This window comes from Hibiscus syriacus, unplaced genomic scaffold, assembly GCF_006381635.1.
Source record: "Hibiscus syriacus cultivar Baekdansim isolate YM2019G1 unplaced genomic scaffold, ASM638163v2 tig00111207_pilon, whole genome shotgun sequence".
In the NCBI taxonomy this organism is placed as follows: domain Eukaryota; kingdom Viridiplantae; phylum Streptophyta; class Magnoliopsida; order Malvales; family Malvaceae; genus Hibiscus; species Hibiscus syriacus.
The window spans coordinates 1,500,899-1,515,486 of record NW_024063019.1 but is presented as its reverse complement, the minus strand read 5'-3'; the positions used below and the strand labels follow the sequence as shown (position 1 = coordinate 1,515,486).

Below are 14,588 nucleotides of genomic sequence, written 5' to 3'. Positions count from 1 at the left end.
ACTAACAATCAGTTGGAGCTCCTCTACTTGTTTAGAGTCAACCATAGTAAAATTCAAGAACTTGGCAACTAAAAACTTTTTAGATCTAGCATCTTCAACTTTATATTTATGGTCAAATGTCTCTCACAACCACTTAGATGTTCCATAACCAACATATATCGAATACTATGAATCTTGTACTCTATTAAAAAATATGTTTCTGCACATATAATTAGTATGCTTCCAAGCCTCAACAATATTAAAGGTGGTAATATTGTCTACCTCTCCTTTTCTTTCTCCCTCTATAAAAATAGGAGGATCTTCCTTCAAGAATTTAGAGAGATTCATCGTGGTCAGATAGAAAAGCATTTTCTGTTGCCACATCTAGATAATTCTCTCCGGTGAATTTTGCCAGCTTTTCATTGTAGTTAACTGCCACTACTGGTTGACCCACATTCATATTTGGATTCTGAACCGGTACTACCATTTTAACATCCAAGTTGGGTAAACCGATGGAGCTTCATGTCTCCATTTTCTTTTCTCTAAAAGAAACAGATTTGAAATTAGTATTAATTCTAATAAACAAAAAATTATTTCTCGTTTATATTTTCTTTTATTATCAGATATAATCAATGTTCTGAAACAAAATCAGTAACCAATGTTACTTTCAAGATAATTTCGGTTAAACAGATTTGCCCACTATGAGATTTTAGCAAATCCGTTAAGACGACAGGAGAGATGTGTAAAACATGGAAGAATAGCTCTATATTTATAGGGTATTTTTAGGAAAGATTTAGTCCAACTAAATATATTTGAATATTCAATTCTAAACAGATAATATTATCTTTTAATTTGAAATATTCGAAAGATTTAAACTCCTTTTACTATTCAAATTTAAATAGATATTATTTTAATTTGAAATATTCAAAGTATATAATTATCTTTTAATATTCAAATTTAAATAGATAATATATATAACTATTAATTTGACTTATTTAAAAGAGTAATTATCCTACTAATAATCAAATAAAATAATATCTCTTAATTTACAATATTTGAAAAGGAATATAAATTCAATTTAAATATTAAATCCATCAATAAATTCAACCGTTTTCCAACATATCCTACACATATAATAATAACCACACATATACGATGCAACTAAAACAAGAATACAAGCTACACGTACAAAAACTAATCATATTATAAATATATTTAAATGTAGAAAAACCACATTAAACATTAAGCATAACCGGTTTATATATATATTATCGTTAACCACTTCTATCTGATCCATCGCTACCAGGGAAGTTGTTAAAGTCCTCCCTAGGAATGTTATGGTGGTTGTTCACATTGCTCTCTCTTTTTGGATACCAACTTTTGGCATCGCCATCTTTCCATGAGCCGATGTGTTAATGTTTCGGAAAATCCACTTCTATAACCTTTGCGGCCAAGCAGGAACTCACCATCATCAGTATTGTTAAAGCAAGAGCCAAAGTAGTTAAAATTTGGATAGTTTTTGAGGATGTAAGCTTCATGTTTCCCAATTTTTATCTTCAAGTTCAATGATCTTTACAACATATGCATCCTAGAGCTTTTTGGCAAACGACGACAAGGTCATGCGGCTTTATAACACCTACGGCCTTTCCACGATCTAAAGCATCCTTCAAGACCGGTTCATTTGTGCCACTTTTTGAATATGCCTGCAAAACCCCAAGTACAGCAGAAAAAGCGTTACATCGCAATATTATGCTAATGGATGACACAAGCATCGGTATATCACAATATTGGAAGACCAGATTCTGAACTAGTAAAACACAGGGATAAAATAAACCACACATGATGTCTAGGGTCAGGCAGCATGGGGAATAGACCTCTAACAAACAGGGATTGCCTTGCCTGCAAGGCTTCAAGAAAAGAAACGAATGATGAAGAGACTAATTTCGAGCTTTCAATCGAATAAACATCTATACTAGAATGAAGGATTATTCACTACAAATAATCTACTAATTGAAAAGGAAGACGATAAAAGAGAACAGACTACTGGAATTTCATTTAAAGAAACTATGCCTTCCACACTAACTGTTTCCGGATTGTTCATCATGTTTTTATTTATCCGGATTATTCATACCGAATGTAATTCAAATTTCTCACATCTATGAAACAAACTCATTCACATAGGGAACATGAAAAATATCACCAGTAGCATACCTCAAAAGCACAAGAGAAAGTCCAGCACAGTTGATGACAACAGATATCACAGGCACTGATGGCCTGTACTTTGCAATCAACCTGCACTAGTACAAAAACGTTTTAAGTTAAAACTAGCTATCGGTGCGAAAAGAAAGAAGTAGAAGAATAATGTTCGCATTTCGTGCAGGAAAATCGAAATGCAACGACATTGATGTTGGTTCTTCCTCACACACAGAAAGAAGTGGACACAAAATAACAAATGTAACCTTGCAACCCTCCCAGCTGAAGTGAAGCAAAAGTAATACCAAAACTTTGTAAATCTATTCCAAATGTATTCACCCTAAAATAGCAATCCCAAATTATAAAGAATTCCATATAAGGCAAAAGTGTGGAATTTACACCTTCCGAATTTGTATTAGACTGGATTCCTAATCATATAGAGGCCATGTTCAGTACAATCATCAGCCTTGGACTCATAGAAATGAAAATTAAAACCCTTCGACCCTTGTATATACCAAAGAGAAACCAATAAACTGAGATTGGTAAATAGATTGAACATTCATGTAAATGAAGGAAATTACAACAGAAAATGTGGTTCCACAAAACTTGTTAGGATAGCACAATCAGACAAGCTTCCTGATCAAGGGTAAATTGAAGTATTGCATCACTCCCTGAACCAAAAAGTAGACAGAAAAATAAGATTCCAAAACATTTAGGTAATGAAAACTCAAACACCCTTTCAATCACTGGCTCTCTAATCTTGGACCTCTAAGGATAATAATAATAATCCCTTTAACCACTAAGGTAAAGATTAAATTTAATATATTATCAGCTCATGGACGTGAGAAAACAGTCTAACCCATGGACGTGAGAAAACAGTCTAACCCAAAGCATTGATATCAATGGTTTGACATCTCGTGGCAAAGCAGGCAGCCATTCGTTCATGCAATTACATGCATATCCTACAAATATAATAATAACCACACATATACGATACAACTAAAACTAGAATACAAGCTACACGTACAAAAACTAATTATATTATAAATATATTTAAATGTAGAAAAACCACATTAAACATTAAGCATAACCGGTTTATTCCTATATATATTATTGATCATCCCAATAATTTACCCACTTCTATCTGATCCATCGCCACCAGGGTAGTTGTTAAATTCCTCCCTAGGAATGTAATGGTTGTTGTTCACATTGCTCTCTTTTGGATACCAACTTTTGGCATCGCCATCTTTCCACGAGCCGATATGTTCATGTTTCGGCAAATCCACTTCTATAACCTTTGCGGCCAAGCAAAAACTCACCATCACAGTATTGTTAAAGCAACAGCCAAAATTGTTAAAATTTGGATAGTTTTTGAAGATGTATGCTTAATGTTTTCCAATTTTAATAAAATGATATAGTTTAATATCTATTTAAGAATTTTATCCTATAAAATTAATATCCATTGTAAATTTTCTCAAATTTAAATAGTAAAATTATTATTTGTTACCTGTAAACATTCGTAGATATTTATTATCTAAATCTGCATTATTGCATTATTTATGTGGTTAGGATTGCAAATGGAAGTAAATAAATTTTAATTTTATTTTTAAATAAATTCGAACGTTAACAATTTAAATTTTAGCAAATTTAAATTTGTACATATTTAAATAATTTTAAAAATTAAAATTTTATTAATTCAAATATCTAAAAAATAATAATATTTAATTCAGATTTAAATTTGGTAATAATACTCAATAATTTACGAGTAAAATCAAAATTCAGATTTTAGAGATATTTATTAATTCAAACCTAAACTATTAAAAATGACAGATATCCAACTCAGTTTCATTTCTACCAGGGGTGTGCAAACTTGAATATCGGATCTGATTCGATATGATCCAAATATTCAAATATCCAAAAAATTTTGGATACCTAAAATAGTGATTCTTATCTGGTCCGAAAAAATTGGATATCCAAAAATTTTAGATATCTAAAATAGTGATCCGCATCCGATAAAAAAACAGATATCCAAATTTTCGAATCGAATATCCGGATCTGGTTATAAAATATTATTTGATAAAAAAATTAATTTTATGTTTTATATTTTGTGATTTAATGTAACTTATTTGATGCATCTACTATATATATTTAATTACTCCCACATAATAAATAATTAAATATCCTAATTTTTATTGGGTTAGAGCATTAATGAGTTAGTGAGTTACTCTTTTATTGGGCCAAACGGTATCTAAAATCTAAAAGCCCAATTTTTTCGGATTTTCGAATAATCCGAAATTGAAATTTATCAAATCCATATCCGATCCGATTATTCAATTTTTTTTTCCGGATATCCTATTTGCATTATCCGAAAATCAAAAAACGAATTGATATTCGAATTTTCAGATCGAATCACCAGATCGGATATGATCCGATCTTTTTTGACACCCATAATTCCTGCCTCATATTAGGAATCTCTACATATACCTAGTTTGTTGTTTTTCTTCTAAGACGAATACCAGCAAGTAAACACAAAAAGCATGCATAGTTTGACAATATACTTGTTACAAAATATGTTATTAAGATTGTTACACAATATGTTAATTCGAGATAATAATAATAAATAAATATGATTATTATATAATCAAACGAAGTAAATAAATAAAGAATTAAAATAGAGGAATGTGATTGGTTTACTCGTATGTAGACACAGATCAGGAGTAAGATACACCAAAGAAGGATTTTTGTTGAGGTTTGTAGGAACAGTTTCCTTAAGAAAAATTCGTTCTCTCCTAAGTGCTTTGAGTAACGTTGGTCGTTGGTCGTCGGTCTCCCAGAATACAACAAAACAATGATCACAATAGTAAGCACAACCTTAGTGATAAGTCGAACACAGTCTTGCCGTTCTCTATCACCGAAAAGAAAAAATTAGAAGGAAATTTATAAGTGATTTCCTAATTCAGTTTCGTGAATTGTATCTCAAAGTTGTGTCTAAGATTGTGCCTCATCTAACCTATATATAGGTGTGGGGATATGAATCAAAAGGTTAGGATCTTTTGATGAATAGTTAAAACATTTCATGAAAATAATTTGTTGAAAAGCTAATAGGTATAATTGAATGGATGCAACTTTAAACTAACAAAAAAAAGTTCATTCACCAAGTGACATGACTTATTATAATAAGTCTATTCACCAAGTGACATGACTTATTATAAATAGTATTAATTTTTTATTCAATTAAATAATTATTTTTTTCAACAATCCCCCACATAAATGAAATTGATGATTTCAAACATTGACTCGATATGGTGATATATTTTACGTTTGATATTTGCATAGGATAGGTAGGCACCCCCCTTCGAACCTTCCCTTGTGAAAATATGTTTACCTTACTGGCTGTCCAGTAGGCGTGTTGTCCTTGAATTATCCTGTCGTTGGTGTAAGCGATGACATACCTCACACAAATATTTCACTGACAAGAATTTGGTTCTCATGATTATGTTCATATAACCATGGACATCTCCTGGTTCTGCAATAGTTTAGTGAACTACACTCCAATAGTCTCTTTGAATCAGTCCCACTTCACTCTCACATAGTTGACTTATGTTGTTCGGCTCACTGAAACACATAGTGGTCATTAAAAGCATTGCTTAACCTTTTCCACATTTTAGTCAATGTTTTCATCATAGGAATGGACTTGGGATAAGGACCCCTACAGTGACCTCACAAGGTCTATGCAAGTAGGTTGTCCCATTAAACCTAGATCTTGGGATCTCTACTCAACTAGGTTGGGTTTTCCTTCACATAACGCCTTAAATATTAATGAGCTTTAGTCACATTTATTTCAATGTTTATCAAATTGATCTTGATTCAAATCATTGTTTAGCGGATCCACAATGTTATCATTTGATATTAGTTGAGATCAATTGTTTAATGATATTATGTTGATGATGTATGTGTCTCGACTTACCATTATACTTATACAAGGCACCCTCACACTTTGATGTAGTTGTAGGAAAGTTTACTACATTTCCATAACTCATATGGTGTCTCGCCTATTTTCTTGTGAGTTACCTTATTTAAAGGTAATTTGCTAATAAAATAGATTCTTCCACATGTTCTGTGACAACTCATAACATGGCCAAATGTCATTCATAATATGGTGATATGGTGTATCTGACAATCCATTCAAAATGTAATTCCGACATAGAAATTTTGAATAGTTTCAAACTTTAATGACAACAATGTCTATCTCATCCTCTCTATGAATAGGAGCATTATCATATATTTGACCATATTCAACATGATTAAATATAACATCTTATTTCGCTATGTCTTGACATTCTATCCATGAATTTCACATGCTTCTCGTTGTGGCTCACAACAACGAACATCTTTGAATTTTATTCAAAGTCTAAATATGAATCAACATTTCAAATCACGAGTTAGGTGAAGCAGTGGGGTTACCATTGTTTTGTTTAAAACACATAACCAAAATTTTGTAAATATTCCAACAATAAATTTAAAGTTAATTCAATTTATTTTACCATTTGTTTCTGTTAAACAATAAAATTTAATTAAAAATTAAAATTCTAAAACAAAATTTCTAACAATGTTGTTACCTCCAAATGATTTCTGTTATCAACAGTAAATCAAATAAATTTTGTTAAACAACAAGATTAAAATCCTGAAATAGAAATATAGGCATGGTTTTTGTTCAAAGAAATATCATAATTTTGTTCGGTACCTTATTTATCGCAATGAATTTTAGTCAAAACTAAAATACAATAATTTAGTAATTTCTGTTAAACGACGGGAATTTAGTAAAACTAAAACCCGAAATAGAAATGTACAATCAACACTATTTTTTGAATCCTTTAAATGTTAGGATTTAAAACTAAAATATGAAAAAACCAACTTCTCTTGGACAACGGGATTAAAACCCAAAATAGAACCAATTTCTGTTGAACGATAAGAATTTAATAAATTGAATCTCGAAAGAAAACTAACTTCTCTTGAACAGTGAGAACTTAATAAAACTCGAAACAATAGTATAATCTCAATGTATAAATGTTGGGACCGTCGGCGCACCCCATGGCACAAGGGAAACAAAACTCCACGGTCTCACAAGCGATCCAAGTACGAATAATCGAAATCGGGAGAAAATGATACGAATACTTATAGTGGGTTCCTTGAAAAACAACAAAGATAACAATGACTAATGGAGATCACGGTTCAAATTGTAAGCCTCCATGAAAACACGTCTCAGCCTCTACTTAGTTCACCCGGTTGAGATAAAAAAATATTTTTCCCAAAAACAGTTTTGAGAAAAATGGCTGAAGAAGGAATAGCTGCTAGACCTTACACAACTTTAAATATCCGAGTTACTCTAATATATTAGGGATTTTTTATTTTGAATTAATTAAATTTTTATTTAATTAGTTCAAATTAAATATCCATTAAAGTCTTATAACATGAATTACACTATTTAACATTTATTTAAACTTTTATTTAATTATTCTGAATTAAATATCCATTAAAAAGTTATAATCAGAATTATATTCTTTTAATGTTTACTTACTATATTCGGGATAGTTAAAATCATATGTACATCAAATATAAATATATTCTTTGCTCATTTCAATGCTAGGGTGTGACCTTGTAGGTTCTTGTAACGTAAGTAGTAATTATTATAACAATTCTAATATTACATATAATGAGTGACATCTAGAAATATATCATTGTCACCTAAGTTACAAGAAGTTATGATTCGATATGTGATTGTCATGATTAACTCTTTTATTTATTACATCATTTTGTCTTTTATATCTAGCATAGACACAAGTTTTAGAATAATCACACTTGTATAACCTGCTATTGTTTCTTGATATCTAGAGTAGACTATAATTAACGATTAATTTGTGATATCTCATATCAACTTATTCGAGCATGGCCATGCATTTCTAGTATCACTCAATCAAGTGGCATGTGATATATATCCTATTATGTAGGAAGGACAAATCCTATCTTAATCATACACACCCCACTACATATATCGAGGTATAATCAATAACAGTCTTTATATTACAACCAATTACAGAGCATGTTTAACTGTATCAAAACATACAACAATAAATGTTGGGATAACATTGATCTCAAGTCTGAGGATCATACATATAGTCATCACCGTGACCAATGTTATGACCGTCATATAATAATCAAGGACATGTGCTCATGGTGGATCAATCTCCTACTCAGTCCAACGATCATGCCACTGCGGTGTAAGAGGCTTTGTCAAGGGATCAACAATATTGTCATCCGTGTGTACTCTGCATATTTCCACATCTCGTCGATATATGATCTCGCGAATAAGATGAAAACGACTAAGAATATGTTTGGACCGTTGATGAGATATGGGTTCCTTTGCTTGTGCAATGGCTTCATTATTGTCACATTGGAGTTCTAGTACATCTGATATATTGAGAACAACCCGTAGTTCCGATATGGACTTCTTGATCCAAACAATCTCTTTTACTGCTTCATAGGCTACAATGTATTCAACCTTTGTTGTAGAATCATCTTTGTCAGTTTGGAAGCTGGTATCAGTATAACCCTTTACACTAAGCTCTTCCTCACTTCCATAGACAATAAATATATCCTTAGTTCTTCTTAAGTACTTAAGGATATTTTTAACCGCAACCCAAAGATTTTTACTGGGGTTTGCCTGATACCACTCATCATGCTTAAAGCATACAATACATCTGGTCAAGTACATATCATGGCATACATGATAGAACCAATAGCTGAAGCATATAGAATCTTATCTATCCATTCTCTTTCTTGTGGACTTGAAGGACATGTTTCATTCGAAAGAGAAATGCTATGTCTCATAGGTAAAAACCCTTTCTTGTATTCTTCCATACTGAACCTTTTCAACATTTTGTCCATATATGTGCTTTGACTCAGACCTAAAAGTCATCTTGATCTATCTCTATAGATCTTAACTCCTAAGATATACAATGCCTCGCTCAAATCTTTCATACAAAAACAACTACCTAACAAAGTCTTAACAGACTGTAAAGTAGGTATATCAATTCCTATGATGAGTATGTCGTCTACATACAATATTAGGAAAAAAATAATGCTCCCACTAGCCTTTTTATAGACACAATGCTCATCTTCATTTTTTATAAAACCAAATTCTTTGATTGCATCATTAAAACGAAGATTCCAGCTTCGAGAAGCTTGTTTTAGTCCATAAATAGCCTTCTGTAGCTTACAAACCTTTATAGCATTTCATGGAGTGACAAAACCTTCTGGTTGTGTCATATACACATCCTATTCGAGTTTTCCATTAAGAAAAGTGGTTTTGACATCCATTTGTCATATTTCATAATTATGGAATGCAACTATTGTGAGCAAGATTTGGATGGACTTAAACATAGCTATAGGGGAGAATGTTTCATCATAATCTACACCATGAACTTGTCAAAAACCTTTAGCGACTAATCACCCCATGTATGTTTGTACATTACCATCCATGTCGGTTTTATTCTTGAAAACCCATTTACAACCTATAGGTCACCAAAGTCCACAATTGGTTTATTGACATGGATTCCATCTCAGATCTCAGAGTCTAGGCTAGACACTGCATCTTGATAAGATCTAGGATCATTTGAACCATATAAAGAACAGCTCCATGTGTGGTAATGAGAAATCCAAGTCTCTAAGGTGAATGGAGTTCTCTTGTGGATCTGCGCAGTGGTTGTGTTTCTAAATCTGTTGATTGTTCCTCAACAACTTGTGAAACATACTCAAATTCATGTTCATTTATCTGTTGTTCTTGAACTTCTCCAAGTTCAATATTTCTACCCTTCATTTTCTTTGAGATAAATTCTCTTTTGAGAAAAACTCTCATTCTAGCAACAAACATTTTGTTCTCGTTAGGGTTGAAGAAATAGTATCCCTTAGTTTCTTTAGGATATCCAAAAATATACACTTATGAGATTTAGGTTCAAGCTTTGAAGACATCTGCTATTTTATATAAGCTTCACAACCCTAAATTTTCATAAAATACATACTAGGACGTTTCCTAATTCATATCTCTAATGGTGTGTTTTGAATCGATTTAGATGGAACACTATTTAGTTTGAAAATGGCTATTTCAAGTGCATGTCCCTAAAAGGAAGTCGAAAGATCACTATAACTCATCATCGATCGAATCATGTCTAACAATGTTCAATTCATTCTTTCTAAAATTATATCCCACTGTGGTGTACCAGGTGGTATAAGCTGTAAAACAATCCCACATTCTTTCAGGAGTTCATCAAACTCTATGCTTAAGTATTCTCTACCTCGATCTGATCAAAATCCCTTAATACTCTTGCCTAGTTGATTTTGTACTTCATTTTTAAATTCTTTAAACTTTTCAAGGGTTTCATATTTGTGGCGTATAATATAAATATACCCATACCGACTAAAGTCATTAGTTAAAGTAATGAAGTAATGGAATCCACCGCTGACTTCTGTATTCATCGGTCTATATACATCACTATGTATTAAACCCAGTAAATCACTTGCTCGCTCACCTTTATTATTAAAAAGAACTCTAGTCATTTTTTCCAACAAGCAAAATTCACATACATCATATTGTTCGAAAACAAATGAATCTAAGAATCCATCTTTATGGAGTTTTGATATACGTTTCTCACTTATATGGCCTAAATGGCAATGCCAAAGATAAGTTTGATTTAAGTCATTTGCTTTTGATCTTTTAGTATTTATGTTATAAAAGGTGTTTTCTTGAACTAAAATATAAAGACCATTAACCAATTGTACCGAACCATAAAAACATTATTATGATAAAAAGAACAACAATTATTCTTAATAATAATCTCAAAACCAATATTGTCCAAACAAGAAATAGAAATATTGTTCTTAGTCAAACTAGGCACAAAATAACAATCCTCTAAATTTAAATCAATCCCACTAGACAAAGATAAAATATGTCCCTATAGCTAATGCAACAACTCTTGCTCCATTTCTCCCTTGTAGGTATACGTCTCCTTTAGCCATATTCCTTCTCTTTTGCAGTCCCTATACGAAAGTACAAATATAAGAACCACAACTGATATCTAATACCCAAGAAGTAAATGTTGACAAATTAACATTAATAACATAAATAAATGAAAAAATGTTCCGTTTGCTTTTGTCTTCTTGACCTCCTCAAGGTAAACAGAGCAGTTTCTTATCCAGTGTCTAGTCTTATCGCAATGGAAACATTTTCCTTCTTTGCTAACTCCCTCTTTAGGTTTCAATGCATATTTTCCTTTTGGCTTGTCCTTACCATTTCCCTTATAATTTGCCACTATCTTTTTCTTTCCCTTTCCTTTGTCCTTGTGGACCATCAGAATGGGCTTAGGTCCAACCTTTTTCATGTTACTTTCAGCAGTTTTTAACATGCCAAGTAACAGTGGCAAAGTCTTGTTAATTTTATTCATGTTTAAATTAAGGAAAAATTAGCTAAAGTTATATGGCAACGATTGCAGGATAACATCGGTAGCCAATTCATCTTTGAGAGAAAATCCAACTTTTCTAACGTTTGGATGTAGCCTATCATCTTGATGACAGAAGCTCCTACAAGAGATCCTTATTCCATTTTGCATTGAAATAGAGCTTTAGAGGTCTCATGCCTCTCTTGATGTTCTTTCCCTTCATATATTTCCTTGAGATTTTGAATCATCTTATCTGCAACTATGTCCTCATGTTGCTTCTGAAGCTCAGGAGTCATGGTGGCCAGCATTAGACATCCAACATCTAACATATCTTCCATATGTTTCTTAAATTTGTCTTTGCCAACTCTAGAAGCATTAGCTGCCAGTTCATTAGGAATAGGTTTTTCATTGACATACTCATTCTTTTCCTGTTTGAGAACAATTCTCAAATTACGAAACCAGTCAAGGTAGTTTATGCCATTAAGCTTCTCCTTCTCAAGGAGTGAATGCAGTAATAAAGTGTTGTTTGCTATTAAATCTATAATAATGGAAATATTAAAGTAAGTAAATTTACCAAATTAAAAATTTATAAATAGGTCTTTATATACAAAATACTCCCACTGTTTTATTCAAAATTAAAAACCCTCCAATTTTAATTTCAAAAAAATTCAACGAAATTTTTTCTAGTAGTTGAGGTTCGTAATTCATCAATTTCCTAAATCATTTGTCTTTTCTTTTAGGATAGTGATTATTTAGGTAAGTAACACTTTACTAGTTACATCTCATGTAACTTCTCCTTTTGGTGAATAACTCTTGTTCAAATTCATCTCATGACTTATCAAAATACTTAACCTCTAGGTTTCTAATCCTATTAGAATAACCTAGCTAAGTTATTCCCAATATCTCAACCGATGAATATCACTTTCTTATTCTTCACGTTCAACCAAGATAGATTTATGTGCCAATGCTTTGGAAAAGCCCACACAATATTGATTGAAGCTTTAACGAGGCTAAATATTGGACAGTTAAGTTCACTTAGATTATAAATAGGGATTTGAGTAATTATATCATTATTGTTCGTTGTAATATTAGGCCTTTATTGATCTTATCAATATTTATTCTTATTTTAGCATTTTTTGAATTATATACATAACATATATAAGCAATAAATAAGACGCAATGGTTATAGCCCAGCAAAAATAACTAAGGTGGCCCATCCAAAGCCAATGGGAGAACCATAAACCCTAAAACCTAAGACTACACTCTAAATATCTTATCACCTATAGTTTAGTTCGTTCTTCAACTCCTTTTGAATCTTCATAGGATTAGAATTTAAAATAATCTCATTTTACATATGAAGGAATAAGATAAAAAGAGAAATACAACTGAAATATAGAAAGGCACAACACACAAGCCATATTCTAAAATTCAACCATTGTAAATTGAAAAAGGGTTATAACCATGCATGTAAAACACCATGCAAAACAAACAAACATATATATATATATATATATATATATATATATATATACATGTTGTTATGCCTTTGTTAAAAAACCTAATATGGGCCTACAATCTATATTGCACATGAAGGGTCAAGGGATAAAACAAACATGTCATATATATATATACATTATTACACCTTTGTTATGCCTTGTAGGGTTTTTGAAAAACCAAACTTCCATTTCTATAGAAAATCCTCACAATTTGATAAAACTTCCAGTATCTACTCGCATCGACACATTGCCCTCCATCAAACTTCGAGAATTTTGCACCTGGTTCTATTGGTGTTGAAACCGGGTTGCAATTTGCCATCGTGCACATATTTAAAATCTCTTTTGCATATTTCTCTTGTGATACAAAATAGTCGTCTCTGCTTGACCAACCTATAAACCAAGAAAAAACTTCATTAAGCTCAAATCTATCATTTCAAATTCCCGTGCCATTGTGCCCTTAAACTCTTATATCATCTCATCATTGTTACCCATAAAAATATGGCCATCGACATAAAGATCAAAAAATAACACATTACCTCCATTCTTCTTTGCATAAAGAGCATGCTCGTTCGGACATTGCATGAACCTATTATCTTTGAAATATGTATTGATTTGTGTATTCCATGTTCATGGTGCTTGCTTCAACCCGTAAAGTGCCTTCTTCAATTTTAACACCTTATTCTCTTCTCTGACTTGTACCCGGGTGGTTGTTCAATTTAGACATCCTCTTCGAGAACACCATTCAAGAATGTCAACTTGACATCCATTCAAAATGTCAGCCATTTGAATTGAGCAATTTGTGAAATGAGTAACCGTATTGTCTCCATTCTTGCAATGGAAGCAAACACCTCATCATAGTCAATTCATATTCTTTTCTTGTATCCCTTCACAAAAAGTCGTGCCTTGTACCGTTCTATCTCACCTTAAGCATTCATCTTCTTTCTTGAACGCCTACTTCACACCAATAGGCTGACTTCCATTCGATAATTCTGCTATCTCCCATGTGTTGTTGCGGTCAATCACCTCATTCTCCTTGTTCATGGCAGTTTGCCACTTCTTGTCTGGTAATGCCTCTTTAATGCTGATATTTTAAGCATCTTCCAAAAGACATACAAGGTCTACTTCCTTTTTTGAATCATACAAATCTTGTAAACTTCGTATTTTGGGTTGTCATGGTTCATCTTCATCATCAATAGTTTCAAAGTTTGTTGGTATGCTTGTTGGTTGAGTGACTGATGATTCTCTAACTTCGATGATAACCTCTGTTGAATTGTTTTAGTCCCACTCGCTTGCTTCATTTACTCGCACATCACAACTCACCATCACCTTCTTACTTATCGGATCGATTAGCTTGTACCCTTTTGTCTTCTCATCATATCTAATAAAAATATACTTTTTTCTTTTGTATTTAAGCTTTGTTCTTCATTGA

General features: G+C 32.1%; 1 protein-coding gene across 1 annotated transcript in view; it reads right to left on the bottom strand.

Moving 5' to 3' along the window:
- Positions 1-1,541: 1,541 nt before the first annotated feature.
- Positions 1,542-14,588, bottom strand: part of LOC120155747 (pyruvate kinase 1, cytosolic-like) — a 46,405-nt gene continuing 33,358 nt past the window's right edge. The window contains exons 3-4 of the mRNA XM_039167226.1: positions 1,819-1,878; positions 1,542-1,682 (exon numbers count right to left, since the gene is read on the bottom strand). Coding sequence (XP_039023157.1) covers positions 1,542-1,682; positions 1,819-1,878 — 201 coding nt within the window. The remainder of the gene's footprint in view (positions 1,683-1,818; positions 1,879-14,588) is intronic.